The sequence below is a fragment of the Leopardus geoffroyi genome, chromosome D1 (genome assembly GCF_018350155.1).
Source record: "Leopardus geoffroyi isolate Oge1 chromosome D1, O.geoffroyi_Oge1_pat1.0, whole genome shotgun sequence".
Classification (NCBI taxonomy): domain Eukaryota; kingdom Metazoa; phylum Chordata; class Mammalia; order Carnivora; family Felidae; genus Leopardus; species Leopardus geoffroyi.
In genome coordinates this window covers 107,402,205-107,425,761 of record NC_059329.1, presented here as the reverse complement: position 1 = coordinate 107,425,761, position 23,557 = coordinate 107,402,205, and the positions used below count along the sequence as shown (strand labels likewise).

Here is a 23,557-nt window from a genome sequence, read left to right as displayed (position 1 = left end):
CAGTCCGGGGAAGCGCCTCCCCCGAGCTCCCCCCACTGTTCAGCCAGGTTTCGGCTTTGATTCTGCCAACCTCCCTCCCCCACCAGGGGGCCCCTCCCGCCTGCCTTCCTCCTTCCCCGAGCTTAGCCCCTTGGCTGTGGCCACTGAGGGCCTGGCCAGGGTCCCAGGCACCACACCACAGCGGCCAGCCTCGCAGGGCCAGAGCTCGGGACAGTCCCAGTCTGTCTGGCAGGGCTGCGGGTTCAGGATTGGCTGGAGCTGCCCCCGCCTTTGGGAGGAGGGAGATGTGAGGGGAGGCCCGGTGGCTCTCTCAAGGTCACCCTCCTTTTCTCTCCCAGCATCCCTGTTCAACCTTTGTCCCTTCTGCCTCACCTTGAGGTGGGAGGAGGCAAGATGCCCAACACGCAGAGGGCAGAGGAAGCCAGGGAAGAGGAAAGTTTTTTTTTTGGGGGGGGGGGGAGCTCCTGGCGTTTCTTCATTCAGCAAATATTGAGTGCCTACTGGATGCCAGGTACTGAGAACACAGTGAATACAACGGACACAATCCCTGCCTACAGCCCAGCAGGGAGACAGGAAATAAACAATCACACAAATCATGTAAACTTGTGGCCCTTAGCAGTGTGGCAAAAGCACCAAGCTGGGATTCAGTCTGGCTTCCCCAAGGATCTCAGGGGTGAGGAGTCCTATCTGGCCTAGGAGAGGCTTAGGCAGGCTTCAGGCAGGGCTCATGGATTTTTGGAGGCCGGTGGTGGTGGGAGGGAGGGAGGGCGACCCTGAGCAAAGCCTCAGTTTCCTCAACTGGGAAATGCAGGATATAAATGTGTCCCCCTCTCGGGGTTGCTGCAAGGCACTGGGCTGTGCCCTGGCCTGCAGCCCTCAAAACGAAGGTTCTGTCATCCTCCCTGAGGAAGGGTGAGTGGGAGCTCATCAGTGAAAATGGCGGGGAGGTGATTCCCAGAGACCAGCGGTTCTCACAAAGCTCAGAGGTGGCCTCAGGGAGGTGAGGGACCCCAGTTCCAGTGCTGTGCTACCGAGCGTGGCCGGTCCCTCCGCCGCCTAAGGCTGGAGGAGAGGAGGGGCTGGTCCCCGGGCTGCCTCTCTGTGTCTCTCCCCTCCCACACCCCCATGTTCCTGGCCACGTGGCACCTCTGCGCCCTGGCCTAGAATGGGGTGGGGGGAGGATGATTCCTGACCTGGAGGCTGGGGGAGCCGGGAAAAAGTGGGTGGGATTTGGGGTTCCACTGAGATCAGGTCCTGTGGAGCCGTGGCTCCACCCCGCCCCACAGCCCCCGGGCGGCAGGGAGGGGGTGCTGTCTCTTTAAGAGCCTTCAGGCTGCTGGGAGCAGATGGCCAGGCCGGCCGGGGCCCCTTGTCCTTTGTGTGGCTTTGCACAAAAGAGGGGGCCAGCTGGGGAGGGGGCAGCGGCAGCAGGTGGGAGGGTGGGGCCTTGCCCCTCCCCCTCCTAACCCTGCACCATTGCCCCTTGGGGAGGGGGTTGCTCACTAGGAATATGCTTCCTCTCTGGATACTGTGGCCCCCACAGTTGCCCCCAAACTCCTCGGATACTCCTCCCTTGTCATGGCCCACATCCCAGACCGACGCTTCATCGCACCAGGGCCTAGAGACTGCCCCGCTGCCCCCAACTCCAAGGAATAAACCTCCCCTCCTTGCCCCTACCTCCAGAGCAGAATCCTTCTCTGGCCCTGAGCTCCAGGCTCTAGAGAGAAGTGAGAGCAGAAAGAGATTCTTACCGGAGGGGGGGGGGAGGGGTGCCTGAGAAGGAGGGACGCCAGTGGCTGGGGGTACCTGGGGCAGCCCTAGAAGAAAGGGACCAAAACAAGCAGGATGCTGAGGCCTGGGGGTGAGGGTCTGGTCCCTCGACCGTAGGTATTAGTACAGAAAGAAGGCAAAGGTGGGGGCAAAGGGGGCCTAACTGAGGCCCTGACCAATTGCCGGCCGGGTGTGGGCAAGATGGAAGGCTCCATCATAAGAGAGGGCTGTGCACAGGCACAGGGATTGGAGGTGCTGGGCACCGGGAGGTGGCACCTTGCCACTCAGGAGGGTCAGGCTGGGAGCCTCTTTTCATCTTGTAGCAGACCCCCTTAGGTCAGACCTGCCCTTGGTCCATTCATTCTATTCTCCTTTGTGCAGACCTCCCCACCCTGGGGCTCGGTGCCCAATCCATGATTTAAGAGGAGGAAAAAGGCTCCGTAGGTCTGGCCCGAGGTGTGGCGGGCAACGTGGCCGCGGGCTGGGTGGCCCCATGTGGCCCGACAGCGCCGCAGCCGGGTGGGGTCGTGCCTGACTTGGCCCGGCCGCCCACAGGAGCCCCCAGGACCGGGCGGCCCCAGCCGGGTCGTGGCCCGACCGCAGGACCCCAGCCGCCTGGCCGCAGGCAGCGGGTGGGGGCGGGGATCCCTGGCTGGGCCCTGGGTTGCTTCTAAATTTAGGAATCTGATTACAGAGTGGCCGAGGAAGGGAAGGGAGAGGAGGGTGCTAGCGCAGGCTCGGCTCAGTCTGGGCACAGCGGGGTGTGCCCGGGTGGAGGTGTGTCTAGGAATCTGGGGCTCCGGATGGGAGGGGCGGCGGGCGGGGGCTTCGGCCTGTGTGCGCTGCAGCACGTGCCCTGGGCGGCGGGGACGGGCACGGGCGCAGCTCGCAGGCTCAGAGCCGCCGCCGGTGTGTGCGCTGGCTCTTTGTGTGCCTGGCAGGGTGGCTGGGTCTGGCTTTGAAAGTCTCTGCCCACCCCCTCCCCCATCTCCGTCTGTGCCGCTCTACCCGCTTCCCGGTCTGTCACTCTGCCCGCGCTTGTCCTGGGGGAGGGGGATGCTGCTCCCAGCTGGGGTGACAGTGAACCCAGTGGGGAGGAGACCCAGCTCCTCCCCTTCCCTGCAGTCCAGACCTTCCCCAACACCTCCCACTCCCCAGCCCTCAGCCCCTCATGCCACTGTTTTGGGGTGCATACTGCAGCACTTAAAAGGGAATCGAGGTGACCCCTGGGGACCCACAGATGCACCAGAAGCCAGGCTTTGGCCCAGTAGCTCTAGGAGGAATTCGTTCCTCGCCTGTCCGGCCTCCCATCCGCTCTGGCCCCCAAGGGCGCAAGAGGGAGGGGGGTCCCCCTTGCGGAAGGGGGGGGGGCGGGGAGTTCCTTGGCAGGAAGGGAAATGGAAGGAAAAGCTGGGCTCCACCCGGGCGGGCGGGCAGGCGGCCTCAGGGCCCCCGGGGCAGGCGGCAGTAACCCGAGCCCACTGGTGTGCGGGGCCGGTGTGCGCGTGGGTGGAGCTGACCCCCGGCTACTCCTGGGGGGCAGCGGGGTCTCCCCCCCAGGGGCAAGTCAGGGAGCCCCGGGGGCCCGCAGAGGGAAGCGCTCTCCACCCTGGTCCTGACCCCACCCCCTGGAGGTCTAGCCCCGGCCCCCAGGCCCCGCCCCCCGGGCCCTCCCTCCCACCCCAGGGCCAGATGTTCAGCTGGCGGAGGCATCGGCTGGGGGAGGGGTGCTGAGGCCGCAGCCGGCACTACTTCCCTGCCAGCAGCTTCATTGTGTGCGCGAGGAGCGAGCGGCGGCGGAGAGCGGGCGAGCGAGCAGCAGCCCGAGCGCGGCGGGGAGAGCGAGCGCGCCGGGGAGGGTGCGAGGCGGCGCCCGCGGCTGCGCTCCGCCCGCCTCCCGGCAACTCTGCCCAGCGCGGCGCGCCGTGCGCGCCGTCCCGCCGCCGCCGCCGCCGCCGCCGCCACCGCCGGGGCCCCGCCGCCTGCCGTCGCGGGCAGGGGTCTGGTCGGGACGGGGGTCCCCGCCTGGGGACTGGGGCATCCCGGTGCAGCCGGGAAGCGTGCAGCCCGCGGGGGGCGCCACTTGCGCCGCAGCGCCCGCCCGCTCAACTGCGTGGGCGGGAGGGCGGTGGGGCTCGGAGGCGCCCCAGAAGCCGGGCGCCCCGACTTCTCCGAGGGAGCCCCAATCCCGTGGAGCGTACAGAGCGAGCGCGCCCCAGCCGCACCGGACCTTGCGCTCATCCCCCGCGTACCCCACTTCTGCACAAACTTTTCTGACGCCCTCGCCCGTGGGGGTCGCGGCGAGCGCTGAGCTGTCCGCAGGGCTCCCGCCCCGCCGGACCCTAGCCACGCTGACCTCCTGCCTCTCGTAGCCTCAGTGGCGACCTCTCCAGGCCGGGCCGGGCACGGCACTCGAGGCGAGCGCGGCAACCACCGCGGCTCTCCGAAGGCTCCCGCGCCCCCCGGGGCAGCTGGGCGGGGTAATGCCCTCCGTGATGGAGAAGCCGAGCGCGGGCTCCGGGATCCTGTCCCGCAGCCGGGCCAAGACGGCGCCCAACGGCGGGCAGCCGCACTCGGAGGATGACAGCAGCGAGGAGGAGCACTCGCACGGTGAGCCCGGCGGCCTAGGGTTAAAGGTGCACCGGCACCGGGGACGCGAGTGGGGCGGGGGGAGTGTTGCTGACCACGGGCGTTTTAGACTGATGGCTCCTGCCTTCCAGGACTGGAGCCTCTGTCTTGCTTCTTCCCCCAGCCTGGGGGCTGCGGGCTCTGGGAATCCGGAGGCTGGGCCCCTAGCTGCCAAGGAGGCGGTCCTGCCCACCCCCGCCCTGCCCTCAGTCTCTGAAGGACTCGGGCGGCCCTCCTCTCCACAGTTTGGGCTGCTCATACCTTGCTACCTTGTAGGGGACTGAGGTCTGGCTGGGGCAGGGGCTGGAAAGACACTTCCACACCGAGCTGTGAGGCTCATGGGGTGGGGAGGAGCTTTGGATTCCCTGCGGGGCTATGGTCCAGGTCTAGGGGCAGCACCCGCCTCCCCCCCCCCCCCCCCCCCCCCCAGCCAGAACAAAGGGCTCTGCTTGGCCTGGGCTCTAAACTGGCCCCTTGTCCTGGCACCCCCCCCATCTCTGCCGCCCCCGCCCCCCCCTCCTCCCATGGGTTATGACTAGGCAGGGTCTCTCCGTCTTCCAGTTTCTTTCGTGGCTGAGGGCAACTGAGGGGGAAGATCAGGGAAAAGTGAGCCTTCTGGAAGGTGGGGGCCCTGAATGGTCAGGAAGGAGAACCCCAGGGCAGCCACCACCCCTGCCACATCCTCCTGTCCTCCCTCCCTGGAGTCCTGACTGTCTCCCCTGGCTCCGCAGACAGCATGATCCGCGTTGGAACCAATTACCAGGCCGTAATTCCGGAGTGCAAGCCTGGTGAGTGGCAGGACAGGCTGCAAAGGGAGGGGAGCGGAGGGCCCATGGCTTGGCCCTGAGCCTCACCTGGGGGAGCCCTTGGCTGGTGCCCGCTGGAAGGACAGGCCAGCGGGCGGGCGGGCGGGCGGGGGTGGGTGGCCCATGGCATGCTTGGTTTTCCTGCTCTGCCTTCCTGTCTGGGTCTCTGCCCCTCCTTCCCTTCTGGGCCTCACCTCACAGGCCCCATTCCTCTGCCACCCTCTGGCCGTGGGTCCAGGCCAGTGCCACCAGGCCGATCCTTCTTGCGCCCGTCTTTCAGAGAGCCCTGCACGCTACAGCAACAAGGAACTGAAGGGGATGCTGGTGTGGTCGCCCAACCACTGTGTGTCAGATGCCAAACGTGAGTGGGGCAGGATCCTGGTTCGTTTGCATCCCTGGGAGCCGGGGGCTTGGGTTTGTGCCATTTGGTGGCCGGCTCTTCTCCCAAGTGGGCTGGAGGCTGAGGTGTGTGGGTTCAGCCCCTGCCCTGGGGCTCAGGCTCCGGGGCCTAGCCCCATCTGGGCGGGCTCGGGTCAGGAGGTGTAACCCTTTCTCCAATACCGGGCCCCTCCCACCCCCGCAGTTGACAAGTACATTGCGATGGCCAAGGAGAAGCACGGCTACAACATTGAGCAGGTGAGCCTCGGCCCCATAGGGATTTGGGCGGTGGGGACGGGACGGTGCCGGGCGCAGCTGAGCCCGAGTCGTTCCCTCTCCCGGGCCAGGCGCTGGGCATGCTCTTGTGGCATAAGCACGATGTAGAGAAGTCACTGGCCGACCTGGCCAACTTCACCCCGTTCCCTGACGAGTGGACTGTGGAGGACAAGGTGCTGTTTGAACAGGCCTTTGGCTTCCATGGCAAATGCTTCCAGCGGATCCAGCAGATGGTAAAAGCCCATTCCCCCTTGCCAGCGTTCCTTAGCCCCTCCGTTCTGACAAGCCCGCCCGGGGCCCAGGGTCCTGGGTGGGTCCCAGCCCCTGGCATTGCCCTTCCAGCTGCCTGACAAGCTGATCCCTAGTCTGGTAAAGTATTACTATTCGTGGAAGAAGACCCGCAGCCGGACCAGCGTGATGGACAGACAGGCTCGGCGGCTGGGGGGCCGAAAAGACAAAGAAGACAGGTGGGGGCCCTGGGGGCCCAGGGGCGGGGCAAGCTGAGCTCTGGGGGCCCTGGCCTCTGCCTCACTCCCTCCTTGGTCCCTGTGTCAACAGTGATGAGCTTGAAGAGGGACGAGGAGCCGTGAGTGAGGGGGAGCCAGATGCTGGAGACCCCAAGAGAGAGGTGAGGCCCCCCCCCCCCGCCCACCCGAGCTGGTCTGGCCCTGCCCATGCGCCCGCCTCGTCCTTGGGCTCCTCACCACCCACCCCTCTCCTTTCTCTGGCAGCCTCTGCCCTCTCGGCCCCTGAATACCCGCCCAGGCCCTGGGAAGAAGGAGGCCCAGGGGTCTCAGTACCGCCACCACCCGCTGCGAACCCGGCGTCGCCCACCCAAGGGCATGTACCTGAGCCCCGAGGGCCTCACCGCTGTGTCAGGAAGCCCAGACCTTGCCAACCTCACGCTTCGAGGCCTCGACTCGCAGCTCATCTCCCTCAAGCGCCAGGTGAGGGCCTGAGGAAAGAAGGGGCCCCGGGGACCGGGCCGCGGGCAGCAGGGAAGTACGTTGCGGCGACGGCTGAGGCGGAAGGTGTGTGGTGTGCACGCGCCGAGCCTGCCTCTGCCCCACCTCTTAGACGTCTGAGTCACGGCGGCGTTCTCTTCTGGATCTTTTATAGAAACTGGTCTGCGAGCGAGCGGGGGAGAACCCGGGCGCCTCCCCTACTGAGCTGTTGTGAGGGAGGAGCGAGCTGGAAGGGGGGGAGGCGGCCACGAGCTGTGTTGGGCAGCAGAGCCATGGTGAGGGTTGGTACCGGTGGCCTTTCTGGCAGGAGAGTTTGAGGTGTCGCCTCTTGACCTTTTCAGGTGCAAAGCATGAAGCAGACCAATAGCGGCCTCCGCCAGGCGCTGGAGGGTGGCATCGATCCACTGCGCCCCCCTGAGGTAAGGTGGCTTCGGGTGTGGGTGAGGGAGGGGCTTGCCCCCCCCACCCCCCCACCCCCCCACCTCCCCACCTCCCCCACCTTGCGGAGCAGAAAGGGAAGATCGCCTCGGAGGGCAGGGCCTCTGTTGCCATAATGTCCAGTCTAGAGGATATATTCCCTGCTCTCCAGGCCAACACCAAGTTCAACTCCCGCTGGACCACGGATGAGCAGCTCTTGGCCGTGCAAGGTGGGTTAGACCCGGGGGAGCGCGGAGAGCGCCGGGAATCTCTCCCCAGCCTCCGAGGAGCCGGGGCAGCGGGGAAGGGTCAGGGAAGGAGCTCGTTCTAAGGGGCGCTCACACTCTGCTGCCCTTTTGACCCTCGCAGCCATCCGTAGGTACGGCAAAGACTTCGGGGCTATAGCCGAGGTGATCGGGAACAAGACTCTGACCCAGGTGAAGACGTTCTTCGTGAGCTACCGGCGCCGCTTCAATCTGGAGGAGGTGCTGCAGGAGTGGGAGGCCGAGCAGGACGGGGCGCCCGGAGCCCCAGTCCCCATGGAGGAGTCGAGGAGAGGGGCTCCCTTGCCAGCCCCAGCCCTAGAGGAAGACGACGAGGTGAGAGCGGGCGGAAGAAGCCCTTCCGGGAAGAGAGGAGAGGAGCCGGCTCCGTCTTTGGACGGGGACGAGGGCACGCTCGAGTCTGTTTCCCTTCTCTCCCCTCACAGGTGCAGATCACGTCCGTGTCGACATCCGTGCCCCGATCGCTACCCCCCGTGCCGCCCCCTCCTCCGCCTCCCACCTCGCTGTCCCAGCCGCCCCCGCTGCTGAGGCCACCTCTGCCTACGGCTCCCACTCTGCTCCGCCAGCCACCCCCGCTCCAGCAGGGCCGTTTCCTCCAGCCCCGGCTGGCCCCCAACCAGCCCCCACCACCTCTCATCCGCCCGGCTCTGGCTGCCTCCCGCCACAGTGCCCGCCCCGGCCCTCAGCCCCCACCCACCCTGATTGGAGCCCCGCTGGAGCCTCCAGCACCGTCACTCTGAGCCCTGTGGCCCTCCACCCGCCAGGGGCTCCAGAACCCCGTGGCTGGCCGTCCTTGGACACCTCTGGCTTCACTGAGGACAGAAGGGACTAGAGCTCTTGGCCAGGTCTTCCGAAGACCCGGAGCTGCCAGGGGGCACAGTCTGGACCTCTGGGTTCTGCACTTGTTTCTGGCAGCTGAGGCTCCACCCCCACACCCGAGCCCGGGGCGGGGACTCAGGGGCCTTCTGAACTGGCCTGAGGGTACTTTTCTCTTCCTGGCTGGGGCTGGAATGGCTGCCTCCTAGTCTGCTGGGGCTTGGCCTTTGGGCCGTGGCCTTCGTGTAGAGGGGGTAGTGACCTTAGCTTGGAGGATGGGGGAGTGGACAGTGTAGGGGCTGTTCTTCCTCTTTCCTTTCTTTTAGCAATAAGTCAGGGCGAGGTGGGGAGGGGGCTGTAGGGGGGAGGCGGGCAGAGGTTCCTTGGGGCCTCAGTGTGGCCGAACTGGATGGGCAGCTCTCCTGTCTTCCGGAGCCTGCTGGGAAGTGCCATGGAGCTGTGAAGGTGCCCTCTATACCCACTGCCCAAAAGCCTAGAGAAAGGAGGGCCGGGGACATGCAGACATGGGTTTATTTTTCAATGTTTTTAAAAAATAAATAAAATCTTCCAAGTTCATGGAGTGCTCTCTTTTGCCCTTGAGGTCCCTGGGCTTTGCTTCCTGTCTGTGGCCCAGCACTGGCCTCCCCCAGGCCTCAGACAGGAATCCATTCTGTCCTGCAAGGCTGGCGGGCTGGGCCACATCTTGCCCATGGGGACTGGGTCCCTGCCCGGTTGGGAGAAGAAACAGAAGGAGGCAGCTCAGATTCCAAACATTCTCTTTATTACGTGTTTGATCCAGAGGAGAAACTAAGTGCGGGTGAGGGGGGGGGGGGCGCGGGTGGGGAGGGGCCACCTTGCCTGGGAGGCCCCCCCACGGGCCACCACCCTCTCTGGGAGCCAAGCCATGCCCTCCAGGCCCCTCAGAAGAGCACCCGGGCTGTTCCACTGGGCAGGAGGGATGGGGAGGGAGGAAGAGAGGGAAGAAGGGAGAGAGGGGGAGCCCTTGGTCGGAGCCTGAGCCCGAGCCCACAGAGCCTGCAGTCGGGGCCTGGGGCAGGAGGGCTGAGGTTGGCTAGGCCCCTTCCTGGGACCCAAGGGCTCGCCTTGCCGCGGAGCCTGGGCTGGGAACGGGGGTGATGAGTAGGGGTGGAGTCATCATAAATCAAAAAAAGAAAAAAATAAAATAATAAAATAAAAAATAAAACCCATCACAAAAAAAAAAATGTACAACTCAGGTGAGGGTGGGGGCAGCCTCGGCAGGACCCCCTCCCCCAACTTCTCAGGAACAGAAACAGCAGAGAAATAAATTAAGGGATGCGGCGGCCGCCACCAGCCAAGCGCCCATGACCAGCCACTCCCACACTGGCCGAGGAGGTTAGCAAGCTGGGAGTCACTAGGCCTGTCTGTCCCCCCACCCCCTGGAGGGCAGATGCTCCCGGCCCTGCTGCCCTATCCAGCCTCCTGCCAGCGGGCCCGTGGAGGCCCTGGGCAGTGTCTCCTGAGAGGAGGGGCGACAGTGTCAGGAAGAAAAGGCAAGGCCGAGATGAGTGGTGAGGGGGAGTCACTGCTATGGAACTAGCTGGTGCCCAGATTAATGCCAATGAAGGGGCAGGGGAGAGGAACGGCGAGGGGCTGTGCTTTCAGACAAAGGCTCTCCCCTGATGGAGAGTGCCCAGCATCCCTGTTCCGGAGACTAGCAGCCCAGGCGGCCCCCTGGGGGCCGAGGAGCCCATCTGCCCTGCAGTCCCCTCCCCTCTCCCGGCCCCGGGGTCAGCCCCGCCTTCTACCCAGGAGGGGTGGGAGAAGATGGCACAGACTTTTGAGGAGGGGAACAAAAGTCCCCACAGCAGCTTGTGGAAGGAAATGCCCGGCTCTGGGAAAGGAGGGGCAGAGGATACAGTGTGGAGGGGGCCGGGGCCCCGGGCCGCGCCTGCCAGCCCGGAGCTGCCGCCGCCCCCCACCCCCCAACTTCAGGGCTGCGCAGCGCCCCGCCCCCAGCCCCCCGGTCCCCGGCCCGGCCGTCCGGGCCTCCAGCCCTGGGGCCCGAGGTCAGGGGAAGGCCACCTCTGGTGGTTTGCTTGGAGGGGAAGGAGGGAAGGAGAGGGGAGAAGCCCAAAGTGGGCCTGGCGGAGGGCCTGACGGGGAGCTCCACCACTCTTGCCTGAGAGTGTTCCAGCCCTGAGCCACCCTCCCGGGAAACCCCACAGATCCAGTCTCAACTGTCCCGATGGGGCGGGGAGGAAAGGTGGCCGCTGGGATTTTTTTTTTTTTTCTTTTTTCTTTTTGGTAATAAAAAATTTCTTGGTTTAGGCGAAATACTCTGTGCAACCGCAGTACCGAGGGGGAGCCCCGCCCCCCCACCCCTCCCCCCCCTTCCTTGGCCTCCTGTGGGGGAGAGGGGGGAAGGGGGGGACTTTCTGGGCAGGGGCAAATGTTGGGGGGCAAGAACCGTCTCCCGTCCCCCCCCCCCAAACATGGAAGAAGAAAAAAAAAACCAACCAAGGAGGGCGGGAGGGGAGAAGCGCCAGCAGGGGGAGACAGACCAATCCATCTCTGCAGTCTCGCCCAGGTGGGTCGGAGCCCGGCCCCAGCAGCTACGTCCAGCTGGCCCGCCTCCGTCGCCCCCCACTCCCGGCAGCCTGTTAAAGCTTGAGCTCGTTGGCTATTTTGGAGGCAATGTTTTTGAAGGCCATGGAGGTGCCCGATATCCGCTTAAATCGCACGCCGTTGAGAGACAGCCGCGGCAGTTTGCACACCTCCATCTCCCACTGCACGAAGTTCTCGTGGCCCGGCGTGCCGTGCATGCACAGCAGCATGTACTTCTCGTGCAGCTCGCTCTGGCAGCTGTTTGCGTCCAGCACCTTGCGGATCTCCCGCATCATCTCATTGGGCTCCATGGAGCTCGTGGTCTTCATACTCCACGTGAAGCGTAGCGAGCGCGGCTTGGCCTCCCGAAACTCCTCCTTTTCTTTGTCAGTGCCTCCGCCGCCCACCACGTGAGGTCTGCGGAGAGGGCAGAGGCCGGGGGGGGGGGGGGGGGGGGGGGGTGTCAGGCCCGGGGCCGAGGCACCCCACCCACGGGAGAGCCACCCTGGCAGATGGGCCCGGAGACCAGACAGGAGAGCGGGAGGGTGGCCCGGAGGCGACAATGACAATACTGGAAGAGGGAGCAGCAGACCTGGTGGGGGGGGGGGGGGGAAGCAGAGGGAGGGTGAGAGGGGTGGGTGGTTTCGCCACCTGCATCTCTCTCTCAGGGAGGGCGGAGAAGGTGAGGAGAAGCCAGGCCCCGGCAGGGGACGCAGGGGACGGGAGGGCGCCAGTTCCATGCTTTTCTGGGAAGAGGGGAGGGTCAGGGGAAAAAGGGGAGCACGTGCTCAACAGCCCTGAGCGGTTCGCAGACTGTGGACAGAGAGTAGCGGCTGGCCAGAAAGGTGAGCTGGGCGGTGGGGAGGAATCTGTAGCCCCAGCCGCCCAGCCTAGGGCTCCTGCTTCCAGAATACATCAGCTGGGGTGTGGGGATTCTCTGAGGAAAGGGAGGTCCCAAGAGGGTGGGGACCGGGCAGAACCACTGGAGGAAGAGCCAGGTGGCAGAAGGAAGACGGGAGCAGGAGGCTCGTGGCAAGCCCGGTGGCCCGGGCAGGGCCGGTGCTGGCTCCGGCCCTCTCACCTGAGCGTCTCCACTCGGTCTTTGCTTTCAGGTTCATTCAGGTTCCTCAAAAAACAGAGCGAGGGAGAGTTTAGTGCTGGGACCTCTCGCTCCTTCCGCCGCCGCAGACCCAGGCGAGGGTGGGTCTGGTGAGGCGCCACTGGTGGGTGAGCGGGACCCGAGCCCGAAGGCCACTCGCCCGTCACCTGGCAGGCCAACACGGCTCTGCAGCACCTCACGCTGGCGGCTCGCCTGTCCCTTTCCGGCAGGGAGCCCGGCACACGGGGCCTGTCCCCCCCAACGCTCCCAGAGCTCTGTGCTGGGGAGAAGGAGCCTCTGCTCCAGGGAGGGAGGGGGGTGTGGATGTGCAGACACACGCATGGAGCACAAGCCACAGCATGAGGCAGTTCCCCCGCCAGCCCACAGCCAGGGCCTCACGCTGTGAACGGGTCTTCAACATCAGCATACCCAGGCCCCAGAGCCCTGGTCCTCTCGAAGGGAAGGGGCTGGACTGGGGGGAGGGGGGGAGGGAGGGTAGACAGAAGCCTCTCCCGGGAGGCTCAAAGGGCCAAGAGCTGGAACTGCCTGGGGCTGGGTGCCTGGGGAAGGGGAGGGGGAGAAGGGCCCGAGGCAGGCCGTGGACAAGCCCGCCTCCCCCATTCTTTTATGACTCCCCTGCCTGCCAGGCTGCCAGGCCATCTGCTTGTACAGAACGGAGGAGAGAGGGCAGGGCAGGGCCAGCACCTCGGGAGGGTGGGTGGGGAAGAGGTCTGGCCCCGCTGAGCGGCTTCTCCAGCTCCTGGCGGGAACATGGGTGCCTGGAGCCGGGATACTGGGGACTGCAGAGGCGGGCAGGGATGTGAGGAGGATGAGAGAGAGCGGCAGCGGCACACGGAAAAGGAACACGAAGACACGACAGACACACGAATGCACACCAGCGCACTGCGAGCGGGGAGCCCGGGCTGTGCAGGGGAAGGAGCCTGCTGCTCTCCCCAGCCCCACCTGGTTCCTGCCCTGTGGGTGGAGGCGCCCTGTCACCGGGGCCTGTGAGTCAACAGCTAGCCATGCAGTGAAGAGCTGGGTGGGGAGCAGTGGGTGGAAAGGGGAAAGCCTAAAGACCCCATCATGGCATTAGTCAGTTGGGTCACCAACATGCCTGCCGGTGTCCTAGCCCCAGCACGGGGCCTGGGCCGACAGCCTTGGGGAACCAGTGCTCCCAACCCGGCCCTTGGGTCTTCAGTTGAGTATCTGGCCCACCCAGGCCTCCAGAGAGGATGAGGACGGGGCCAGAGGGTGGTGGCCCAGCCAGGATCCAGTCTAGGAAGGGAGATGTCTGAGGGAGGGGGCGGGATCTCCCACTGTTTTGCCAGGACTATGGGGTAGGTGGCTCCCGCCCCAGAACATCCCGGCCCCCGGCTCTCTGGAAGCCATTGTCCTCATCCGGAGAACACAGCCCAGAAGAGAGGTGGCCTGATTCGTCCAGATACGTCCTGCTGGAGGCAGGAGGTGTGCTGGGTGGTGGTGGGGTGGGGGGCTAGTTCTAACAGGAGCTGCCAGAAGGGGGTGCCGTGCCCACTCGTGAGGCAAAGGCTCCTTGGGCCTGGAAGCATCACGCTGGAGCCTTAGGACCCCGGCGTCCCTGTAGTACTTCCGAAGTCCTGCTATCCACAGGACAGGGGCAAGAGGTCACACAGCCCTGAAGTTCAGGGGACCAGAGAAGGTGAAAGACCAGGAGACCCAGAATGAGGTACCATCCCAGATGCACTTGCAACCGTCGTGGAGCTTCTTCACAGCGCATGCACAGACAAGGGGAAGGGCCAGGAAAGGAACCCGATGCTTGCGACCGAAACCCAAACCTGGGGTCGGGGTGGGGAGACAATCTTAAAGGGAGAATTCCCTGAGAAGATCCCCCTTGCCTGTGGACAGGCTCCTCATTTGCAAAGCCATCTGCCCCGAGGGGCCACCCAGTCAGAGGCGGTCTTCATCCCTTTAAGATGGCAGAGAGAGGGCCACACAGACGTGGTTAGCAGACGGAAGAGGGAGCAAGAGCCAGAAAAGGGGAGTTAATGACGGAGGCAGGACACGGGACGCAGACACACACACACACACACACACACACACACACAGCGGGCTGAACGCCTACCTTCTGGCAAACCTGAAAGACAGATTTCTAAAAAAACAAACAAAAAAAGACAAAATAAAAAAAGAAATAAAAAAAAAACCAACAAGACAGTATGTGGATAAGCAGGTGGGGAGTGGACTTTACAGGTTCAACGGTCACCCCATTTGTGGAAGAGCCGCTCAGCGAGACGAGAGTCCTAGACACCGGGACCTGCCCCCGTCCCGCCCCGCCGCCCTGCATTCCAGGGCTGGAAAGGGGCACGGTTTCTGGCTGCTCCAGCTGAGCTGACTGAAGTGCACCAGGAAGGGCAGCAAGCCTGCTGTCCCCGAGCCCGCTGCTGCTTCTGGAGCTACCCTGAGGTGGGAGGGCAAACGGAGGGATGGAGACAGATAGCGTCCTGCCAGACAGGATTGCTGGCTGCACCATAAGAATCACAGCTGTCTCTCCGGGGCAGCTGGGGACCTGGGGACCAGGTGAGAGACCTCGTGAAGAGAACTACCCCCCACCCCCCCCACCCCCCCCACCACCTCCACGCTTGCTGCTGGGGAAAGCCTCAGCACACTGGGCTGCGAGGGAGGAGGCCACCAGGCCCCCACCAGCTACTTCGCTTCTGGCCTTCTTCCTGGTGAGCCCGGGGCAGAAAGACGAGGCTGGGGCAGAGGGTGCAAACTTAACCAGCTGAGTGGGGGGAAAGGAGGTCAGAGGGGGCGAGACGAAGGACCCGGAAACACTCTCCTTGCCGGCCCAGCCTGGCTCAGGCCTCATGACTTTGCAGCTGCGTCACCAAATATAAGTTTCCATGGGAACCCAGGAGAGAAGAGGGGGGCTTTTATTTTAGCATCTGAGTTCACACTCTCCTAGAGAGGAGGCGGCATTGGCCATCTGCTCTTGGGGCCAGAGAACGAGGGGTGTGTACAGGAGTTGGGGAGAGCCTGAGAAGGATGGACGGGTCTGGCATCATGAGGTGCTGACAAAGACCCAACTTCTTAGGCTTTCTAAGGCCTCTTCTAACCCCAGGACACAAGCCTAGTGCCGAGTCCCCACCCCCACTCCCAGGCAGGTAGGAAGACCTGGCCTCATTCTCTCTGCCACCCTAAGCCCCCGACTCACCTGCGTACAAACTTGGAAGTGAATTTGCTAAAGATGCTCCCCGAGGCCCCCCGCCGGCCCTGGCTGTTGCCAGAGGGAGACGCTGGGGTCACACCGTAGGGCAAATTCTGCTGGTCCCGCACCTGCCGGAGCTGCCCAGCGTGGAAGGTGCTTCGACTGGACACGCCCCGGGGGAAATTAGTTCGGTCTGGGGCTCCACCACTGCTGCTGATGTTGTGGGCGGAGGGGGAGGCGACAGGGACACGCTGGGGGGCCGTGCTGTGGGAAGAGAGGTGGGGGTGGGGGAAATGCATCAGGGCACAAGAACGTCATCACCACCGAGCACTTGTGGCATCCTGGGGTGGGAACAGGGGAGGGGGACGCTGGGGCAGAGGCAGCCATCACGGAGGACACAGAAGGAAGGGGTGTGACCACTGAGGACACCAGAAAGGAGGACATCTGGGTGGAGGTGGGAGGAGATGGTTTGGGGGAGGGAGGGAGGCAAGGGAGGATACGTGTGTGGAGAGCAGAACAGGCCAGACAGAAGAGGCTCCTTGGGAGCTAGGCACACTGGAGCCTCAAGGGGACAATGTCGACCAACCCTCAAGGATTGAATCCCTTTGATGCTGACTGTCCCTGGGGTCCTAAGGAAGTCCAGGAAGGCTCAGAACAAAAAGGCTTCCTTCTGGAGCCTCGGGACGGCTTCTTGCATATCTGTTCTGAGAGGGAGAACTGGAGGAAAAGAGGGGCATTAAGCTATTTTTTTGTTCCCTCTACTTCCTGACTGCAGGGGACAGAGCCATTGCTTGTGGCCAAGATGCCAAGAACAGAGCAGGACCCCCGGGGAGCGGGGAGAACTTGTTGGGAGGGGTGGGGCGGGGAGGGGGGGCAGGCTGAGGGCACCAGGTGCGCCAGGTGCCCCAGCACACTTGCCTGGGCCGCGGCACCTCACAGTTACTGTCCGTGGGGGGCAGCCCAGTGGCCTTGTTGGGGTGCACGGAGGCCGACATGGATTTCTGGTGCTGGCGGGGCCGGGCCGCAGAGACTGCGGCGGAAGCAGAAGCCGTGGAGGCCCGGGACCCTGGCATGGTTAGGCTAGGAGACAAAAGCAGCGAAGAGGCCTGGGTTAGGGGTGGGTGGGGGCAGGAGGCTCAGGTTAGGAAGCAAGGGCAGGGCAGGAAGGGCCAGAGCCGGGGAGCCTCGGCAGGATGCAGGTCAGGTCTGGGGAGCAGCAATGGGACTCGAGTCCGAGATCAGGAAGGCGGGGCTGGGAAGCGGAGCACCGGGGATGAGGAAAGCAGGGCCAAAACCCGGGGGGAGGAAACCAAAAGTGCAGAAAAGCCGACGGGATGGAACTGCCTCTGGGTTGCACTGGTCCCCTAGGAACTCTAAGAACAAGGATGTTTTGTCGACAGAAAGAGCAGGGTGTTGGGGAATTTTCATTAAGCTCGGAAGAGCAGGAGCCAAGAATGCAACACACCAAGAGATGCTGACGGTCAAGGCTAGGGGACCTCTGTTCTCACGGGCACAGCCGGGGTCACCCTCAACACGTATGCCCCTCAGGTGCGACATCTCTCAGTTCTGCCCTGAGCTGGGGCCACCGAACCAAAGCCTCAGGCACTGGGGCCTAGAGGAGCGCCGTTGCTGTGCCCTGGCTGCAGTCAAGAAGCCCGAAGGTGGGGGTGCCTGGCTGGCTCAGTCGCAAGAGCGTGCACCTCTGGATCTCAGGGCCGTGAGTTCGAGCCCCACGCTGGGTGCCAACGTTGCTTAAATTAAATAAATAAATAAACAAACTAACTAACTAAAAAAAAAAAAAGGAAAGAAAAAACCCCACCAAATCAGGCGAGGATGCAGCCGAGATGACCACGGAGTCTCACTCGGTATGCCTGCTGCAAGGAGCAGTCACAGGAGCACAGGGGATGGGAGACTTGGGGTGGGGGGTGGAGAGTGGCAGGGAGGAGGGCTGGTGCGTGGACAAGCTGGACTGGACAGAGCCAGGACGGAACTCCAGGGAGCGGGGGGTGGGGGGGGGGTGCTGACAGACGTCACTGCCGTGAGATGGCTGTGGGGGAGCATGGTAGGCAGGGCCTGGGTCCACTCACCTGTCTTTGCCATTCTGGATGGAGGCCTGGCCAAGGCTGGCCCTCTCCAAAAGGGGGGAATTCCTGCTTCGGTTTGTGCTGGTGGAGAGGACGCTGTTCTGTGGGAAATAAAGGGCAGAGGTGTATCACAGACACCCAAGTATTCTGTTCACAGGACTGGCTTCGGGAAAAGAAAGGATTCTGCTTTTCAAACTCTTGGGGGTAGGCTTCGTACAGCAAGCAAACATGGCCCCGGAGGCAAGGTCAGGGAGGCAGCTGGAGGGAGCTGCTTGGAGAGGGTGGGCCCCACTGCAGGAGGGACGCTCACCGTGGAAGGGGTGGGGGTGGTCTTCTTCCTCTCCAGGCCGGGCAAGGGGCTGGCGGGCACTTTGGCTGTGCTGCTGGCCTTCCGCCCTGACTCCCGGTCGTCCTCAGGCCGCTTATTTTCTGCGTTATTACTCTGAGTCTTCTTAGAGTAGGAATTGGACGTGGGAATGGCAGGACCAGCTGCTGGGTCAGAGGGAATGGATAAGGGCAAGGGGCCAACTAAGTGCCACACACACACACACAGACACAGACACACACACACACACACACACACACACACACACACACACACACACACGGTGCTCTCCTGCAGGCCTGCCAGCAAGCTGGCAAACCCCATTTGAAGTTGAGCGAAGTTAAGTGACTTGCCCAAGGCCATGCTACTAAGACGTGGCTGAAGTGGGACTGAAACTCAGCAGTGTCATCCCAAGCCCCCGGAACCTGTGTCCTTTCAGGAGGGGGTGAGTCCGCCACCTGCAACTCCCCAAAGCACTCACCCTGGTCACTGAAGCGCCGCTGCTTGGGGTTGGCCGAGACGCTACGCTGTACCTTGTGGGAGGGGGAAGGGGCATTGCTATTGGTCAGATCAGCTGAAGGCCGGGGCTTCAAGGTGATGGTGTCACCCTCCAGCTGCAAGCAGAGAAAAAGGAGGTAGAAATCATGTGGAGATGCGCACAGGTGGACCCACTTACACACCACCTTGCCCGACACAAACCCTCCCCGGACTCCCATGGGACATACTCCTGCAGGAGCCAGGTGCATCTAAACACTCCTGGAGACACACAGGCCCGGACGCAGCTCCTGACAAACAGAGCCAAAGACTCCCGGCCCCCAGCACACGGAAGACCCCCACCCCTAGAGAGGGATACACGTGCCCATAAGAACACACATTCAGACTCCGAAACCACACCCTCCTGCTCCCAGCTAGATTGTTCCTGACCAGGCAAAGGTGAGAACTGAGAGAGGGAGTCCTACACTTCCAGGAGAAGAGCAGGGCGGGGAGGCCAGGAGTGCATGTGGGGACACGCAGATGGTGTGCAAGACCACTCTCCCACACACACCCAGGGACTCACACACAGACACGGTTACCCAGACGGGCACAAGAACAAACACGAAGCCTCCAGATGAGCAGACGGGAGGACGGACATACATGCGCACAGATACAGACAGCCAGACACCAGCGACACAAAGACTCAAGACCCGTATAAGAAAGGCACAGAGACCCACACACCCAAACACCTGGAGACAGACACTTCCAGATGCAGAGGGACACAAACACATGGAAACAGACACGAAGATTTCTCAACAGACAAAGAACTGATCCAGCCAGACCGACCTAAACCCAGCCTAACCAACACAGACTGAGCCAGATCTACTCACCCGCCTGGAAACCCAACCCAGGCCCAGACCCCACCAGCCTTCCTATTCATTCACTGACAGAGACCAGTGAAAGCAAAGGCCAGAGAGCTTTACCCACCAGAGCTGAGGCTTAAAATTCGTCAGCAGAGAGCACACCTACTCAGAGAGGAGCTTCTGCCCTCAACGGGTGCTAGAAGCACAGGGTTGCCAGTGACAGCAAAGCTGGCCAGCAGGGAATAGAGCAGGGGGCACACACCTCAGAGCTCTTGTAGCCCAGGAGCAGATAGGTGGCCATCACCTCGTTGTACCTCTGGCCCACCAGTGAGTCCTGGATCTCTTCCCGTGTGTAACCCATGGACACCATCAATTCTGCACAGGGGGGACATACAGTTAAGGCTGGTCCTGAGTCCTAGGGAGTTCAACCTCACGGCTCAGCAGATCCTCACCTGTCCGCCGGGGGTCCTTGTAGTCAGGGAGTGGCTCCACATAAGGCTTTAATTCGTCATCTTCGTGACCCACATTCATCCATCGATCTTTCATGATTTGCTGGGGGAACAAAGGGAAGCGTTAAGGGCAAGGAGGAAGGAGACTCAGCTTGGAGGTGTCCCAAGGAACCCAGAACTTTCCAGTCAGCTGGGCTCCTGGCTGCTCACCTCTAAAGTGCCTCTCTTGCTGGGATTGAGAATGAGAAATTTCTTAAGCAGGTTTTCACAGTCCGTGGACATGTAGAACGGAATGCGGTATTTTCCCCTCAGTACCCGCTCCCGTAGCTCCTATAGCAGGAGAGAAATTTATTATTAGTATTTTTTAGTTTTTTTAATGTTTATTTATTTTTGAGAGACAGAGAGAGATAGAGATAAACAGACAGAACACAAGCAGGGGAGGGGCAAAGAGAGATGGAGACACAGAATCCGAAGCAGGCTCCAGGCTCTGAGCTGCCAGCACAGAGCCCGACGTGGGGCTCCAACCCACCAACTGCGAGATCATGGTCTCAGCCAAAGTGGAGAGCTTAACCGACTGAGCCACAAAAGCACCCCGAGAAATTTATCATTATTATTATTATTTTTAAGTAAGCTCTATGTCCAACCTGGGGCCTAAACTCATGACCCTGAGATCAAGAGTACCCCTGGTCTACCGACGGAGCCGGCCAGGTGCCCCAGCAGGAGGGAAATTTAAATCACCCCAAGACCAAGGGAAGAAACCTAATATCCAGGCTTCTGAGAGCTTAAGACTTGACCAGGCAGATACACATGAAACACGGTAGGAGACAGAGAGTCGGAGACAAGGCACCTCACCAGAGAGGAACTGAGGTCAAACACGCCGTGCCCGTTAGCTTGACCAGCCTGAGGCCTGCCATCCAAGTGCCTTGGAAGGGTGAATGGACACACAATCTATAATCTATCCCATCCCTAGAGGAAGGAACTGAGGCCATTCCACTGTGTGCAGAAGGCCCAGTGTCTCCTGCCATACCTTTACCCAGCCCTCCTCTGAAGCTCTGCCTTGGGAAAAGGGTAGAGGTGGCCAAGGTCAGAGGTCAGGGGTAAGACCAAAGGGGCTGAGAATGGAAAGGAGAAGCAATAAAAATGACCTAAGCCTGGGGCACGGGGCTGGCTCAGTTGGTGGAGCACGTGACTTGATCTCGGGGTTGAGTTTGAGCCCCACGTTCAGTGTAGAGATTACTTAAAAATTAAATCTATCTATTTTTTTTTATTCAATTTTTTATAATTTATTTATTTTTTATTTATTTAATTTAAGACCTAAGCCCGTGCTTCACTCCACCTTGAGGTTCTGTCCATCAAAAGGCAGGGACCCGCTGACCAGTGTATACAGGATAACGCCCAGGCTCCACACATCCACCTCGGGTCCGTCATACTTTTTGCCCTGGAAGAGCTCTGGGGCAGCGTACGGGGGACTGCCGCAGAAGGTATCCAGCTTGTTCCCAAAGGTGAACTCGTTGCTGAAGCCGAAGTCTGCAATCTTGATGTTCATATCAGCATCCAAGAGCAGGTTTTCCGCCTGGGAGGGAAGACGGGAAGACGGAAAATGTTCGGACCGAGCGGACCACGGGAAGGCATCGAACAGGAAGGGGCTGTGGGGGACGGGAGCACAAACAGGAAGTCGTCCCCTGTCTCAGAACATTCTCCACCAACTCCAGGGCAGGCCTTCAGTCCGCGTGAAGAGGCTGGCCCCGGAGGAGGGCAGCGCGGGCCACCCCTCACACGGGCGGCCACGGGAGTGCGCGGGGGTCGGCGGGCTCGGAGGCGCTGCGAGCTGCGCCGGGCTTCCGCCACGTCGGGCTCAGGTTAATCGCGGTCACGTCTGCTAGGACTGGGGGCCAGGCGCCTGCGAGGTAGTCCACACTCTACCGTCTCAGGGAGAGAGCGGAGTGGGTGCGCGCCTGCAAAGCAGCTGTGGGGCAGCTGCGGGACACTCAACGTCCCTCCCTCGGTCGGCGGCCGGAAGGGCCAGCACAGCCCGCGGCTCTCCTGACGCGCCCGGCAGCACTGGAAGGTGACGTGCCCAGCGAGGAGATGGCAGAGACCCTCCGTTCGCTGGCCGGCTGACCTCTAAGTCCGGTCGTAAGGCCTACAGCGGAAGCAGCCCCAAGGGCTTCCTCATCATCTCCAAAAAATTAAAGGCTAGAGTTTCCCTTAACTCTCAGGGCCTGATGGTTAGGTCACCGTTGACAGGGGGTGAACAACCCAAACCTGACTCAGGGACAGGGGACGAGGGCACATCTTACCTTTAAGTCTCTATGAACAATAAACTTCTGGTGACAGTACTGCACAGCAGACACTATCTGGAAGGAAGGAAGAAGGGTTAGGCGAGGGGCACCCGAGGGCGGGATGGCGGACCTGCGATCTGGTGACCTAGTTCCAAGCTGCCACATAGATAAGCAAAGCCCGAAGGACCCCCCACAGGCCACTTAGAGACAGGCAGCTCCTCCTCGTATGCCAAATCCCAAAGGGCAGAGGTGGGGCCCACACTCCGCACAGGGAGCCACACCCACCTGGCGGAATTTGGCTCGAGCCTCTTTTTCTTTCATCCTGCCATGAGCCACCAGGTAATCAAACACCTCTCCTGCAAGACACAGGGGTGGGGTCTAGGTCGGAGCTTACCGGGGTCGGGGAACACGGGGGCCCGTGGGAAGAGGTGGTTCCACACCTACCTCCGCTAGCGTACTCCATGACAAGGTAGAGAGTTTTTTCAGTCTCGATCACTTCAAATAACTTAACTGCAACAGAAAGGGCCAAGCCGTGAGTCAGAGAAGTAGGAGGGGCCACACGCTGAGCCCTAACGTGAACAGGGGCATCCCGGGGATGAAAGGTCCCCCCACCCCGCCCCTGCCACAAGGGCAAGCTCCTCTCGTGGCAGCCACACTGCTAAGAAGAGCCCAGGGTGCCAGGGGCAGGGCTGGATCTTGAGCTGGGCATCCCCAGAGGCATCCTCAAAGACTCCCGACTCCAGAAAGCACTGCCTCGGGGAGGGACACAGGCTGGGAAGTGGAGCCGTGCTGTGGAGGAGGAAGGAAGGAAGGAACGGCATCTGGTTCTCACCTATGTTGGGATGATTCAAAACCTTCATTATTCTTACTTCGCGGAATAGCTGGAAAATAAAATACCAGGGGTCACGCTTGCTTCACTTGCTCCCCTCAGGTCCCCTCCAAACGGAGCCACTGTTTGAATTCTTTTCCCAAGAGAGAAAACAGGCGAAGGAAAGAAATGGGGCAGCCGTCCAGGTCCCCCATGCCTGTCCCTGATGGCTGAGAAGTAGGTGAAGGGGAACGAGAGCAGAAGCGTCGGCAGGAGGAAAGCTGGGCTCTAGCGACTTGCACCCTGGGGTTCAGCATCTGGCTAAAGCGGCCAAGTGTCCTCTGTTGCAGTCTCCCCAAATCCAACCCCCAAAGAGCAGACGGGTTTGGCTGGGTGCCTCTGAAGGAGGGAGCGTGAGCCCATGTAAATGAATATTCAGAACCAGGGCTGCTGCTAAAGTTCAGTGACAAAACAGCCTCCAGCTTGGTCTGTGTGAAGGGGTGGGGGCTGGCAGGGGGTCCCCACCGTCTTCTGGTTTACAGAAGTCAGAGGGCTCTGCACTGGTGGGCAGGCCCTTCTCTCCTGGGCCTCTGGGGTGGTGACAGAAGAAGCCGCTCCTATATATAGCTGATGCCAATTTTAATCAAGCCCACCTCCACACACTCACGCTCTCTTTGTGAAACAAAATCAGGGACTCCAAACCATGTATTTCCATAAAGAAAGATGACAGAAACGAACTCCATCCCCTCTGCGGGGGCCAGAGAACTGGAGGTGGGATCTTGGTAACTTCCAGGCCTCACCGTTTGCACAAAGAGCAGAAGTAGTTGTTTGCATTTTGTTGTTTTTTGGGGGGGGGGGGGGGGGGATGGGAAGGGGAGGAGAGGTCTCTCCAGGACCTCTGGAGATAATTCAGGATATAGTTCATGGAATAAAGTGAACACGGTTTTTTTGTTTTTTGTTTTCCCTTTAAGGAGGTCCGAGAGCTTTTGTGAGCTGAAAAGGAAGAGACGGGCTTTCCAATCTTCAGGAATCTGATTCTGAACTTGGCTCCCTTTCCATG

At 61.8% G+C, this 23,557-nt stretch overlaps 2 protein-coding genes across 10 annotated transcripts in view; one reads left to right on the top strand and one right to left on the bottom strand.

The window, feature by feature from the left end:
- Positions 1-4,252: 4,252 nt before the first annotated feature.
- On the top strand, positions 4,253-8,916 carry RCOR2 (REST corepressor 2). Of its 2 annotated transcripts, XM_045485693.1 has the most exons (12): positions 4,253-4,380; positions 5,130-5,186; positions 5,485-5,565; positions 5,788-5,840; positions 5,930-6,091; positions 6,201-6,325; positions 6,417-6,486; positions 6,590-6,805; positions 7,165-7,242; positions 7,413-7,470; positions 7,610-7,839; positions 7,950-8,916. In XM_045485693.1, exons 1-12 carry the CDS (start codon positions 4,254-4,256, stop codon positions 8,262-8,264), a joined length of 1,572 nt encoding a protein of 523 aa, XP_045341649.1. In that variant the 5' UTR covers position 4,253; the 3' UTR covers positions 8,265-8,916. The 2 variants fall into 2 exon arrangements, with proteins under 2 accessions (XP_045341649.1, XP_045341650.1); XM_045485694.1 differs by lacking the exon at positions 7,610-7,839.
- A 183-nt stretch (positions 8,917-9,099) lies between these two features.
- The window catches only part of MARK2 (microtubule affinity regulating kinase 2), a 59,144-nt gene continuing 44,686 nt past the window's right edge, over positions 9,100-23,557 (bottom strand). For 3 of the 8 annotated variants that reach the window (XM_045485685.1, XM_045485686.1, XM_045485689.1), the window contains exons 4-19: positions 22,522-22,570; positions 22,134-22,199; positions 21,975-22,045; positions 21,708-21,764; positions 20,744-20,980; positions 19,618-19,737; positions 19,411-19,510; positions 19,221-19,333; positions 18,103-18,235; positions 17,607-17,785; positions 17,300-17,397; positions 16,131-16,292; positions 15,219-15,476; positions 14,130-14,156; positions 12,008-12,052; positions 9,100-11,343 (exon numbers count right to left, since the gene is read on the bottom strand). In XM_045485685.1, coding sequence (XP_045341641.1) covers positions 10,983-11,343; positions 12,008-12,052; positions 14,130-14,156; positions 15,219-15,476; positions 16,131-16,292; positions 17,300-17,397; positions 17,607-17,785; positions 18,103-18,235; positions 19,221-19,333; positions 19,411-19,510; positions 19,618-19,737; positions 20,744-20,980; positions 21,708-21,764; positions 21,975-22,045; positions 22,134-22,199; positions 22,522-22,570 — 2,076 coding nt within the window. In that variant the 3' untranslated portion in view covers positions 9,100-10,982. The remainder of the gene's footprint in view (positions 11,344-12,007; positions 12,053-14,129; positions 14,157-15,218; positions 15,477-16,130; positions 16,293-17,299; positions 17,398-17,606; positions 17,786-18,102; positions 18,236-19,220; positions 19,334-19,410; positions 19,511-19,617; positions 19,738-20,743; positions 20,981-21,707; positions 21,765-21,974; positions 22,046-22,133; positions 22,200-22,521; positions 22,571-23,557) is intronic. The other 5 variants (XM_045485688.1, XM_045485684.1, XM_045485690.1 and 2 more) reach the window with 5 other exon arrangements.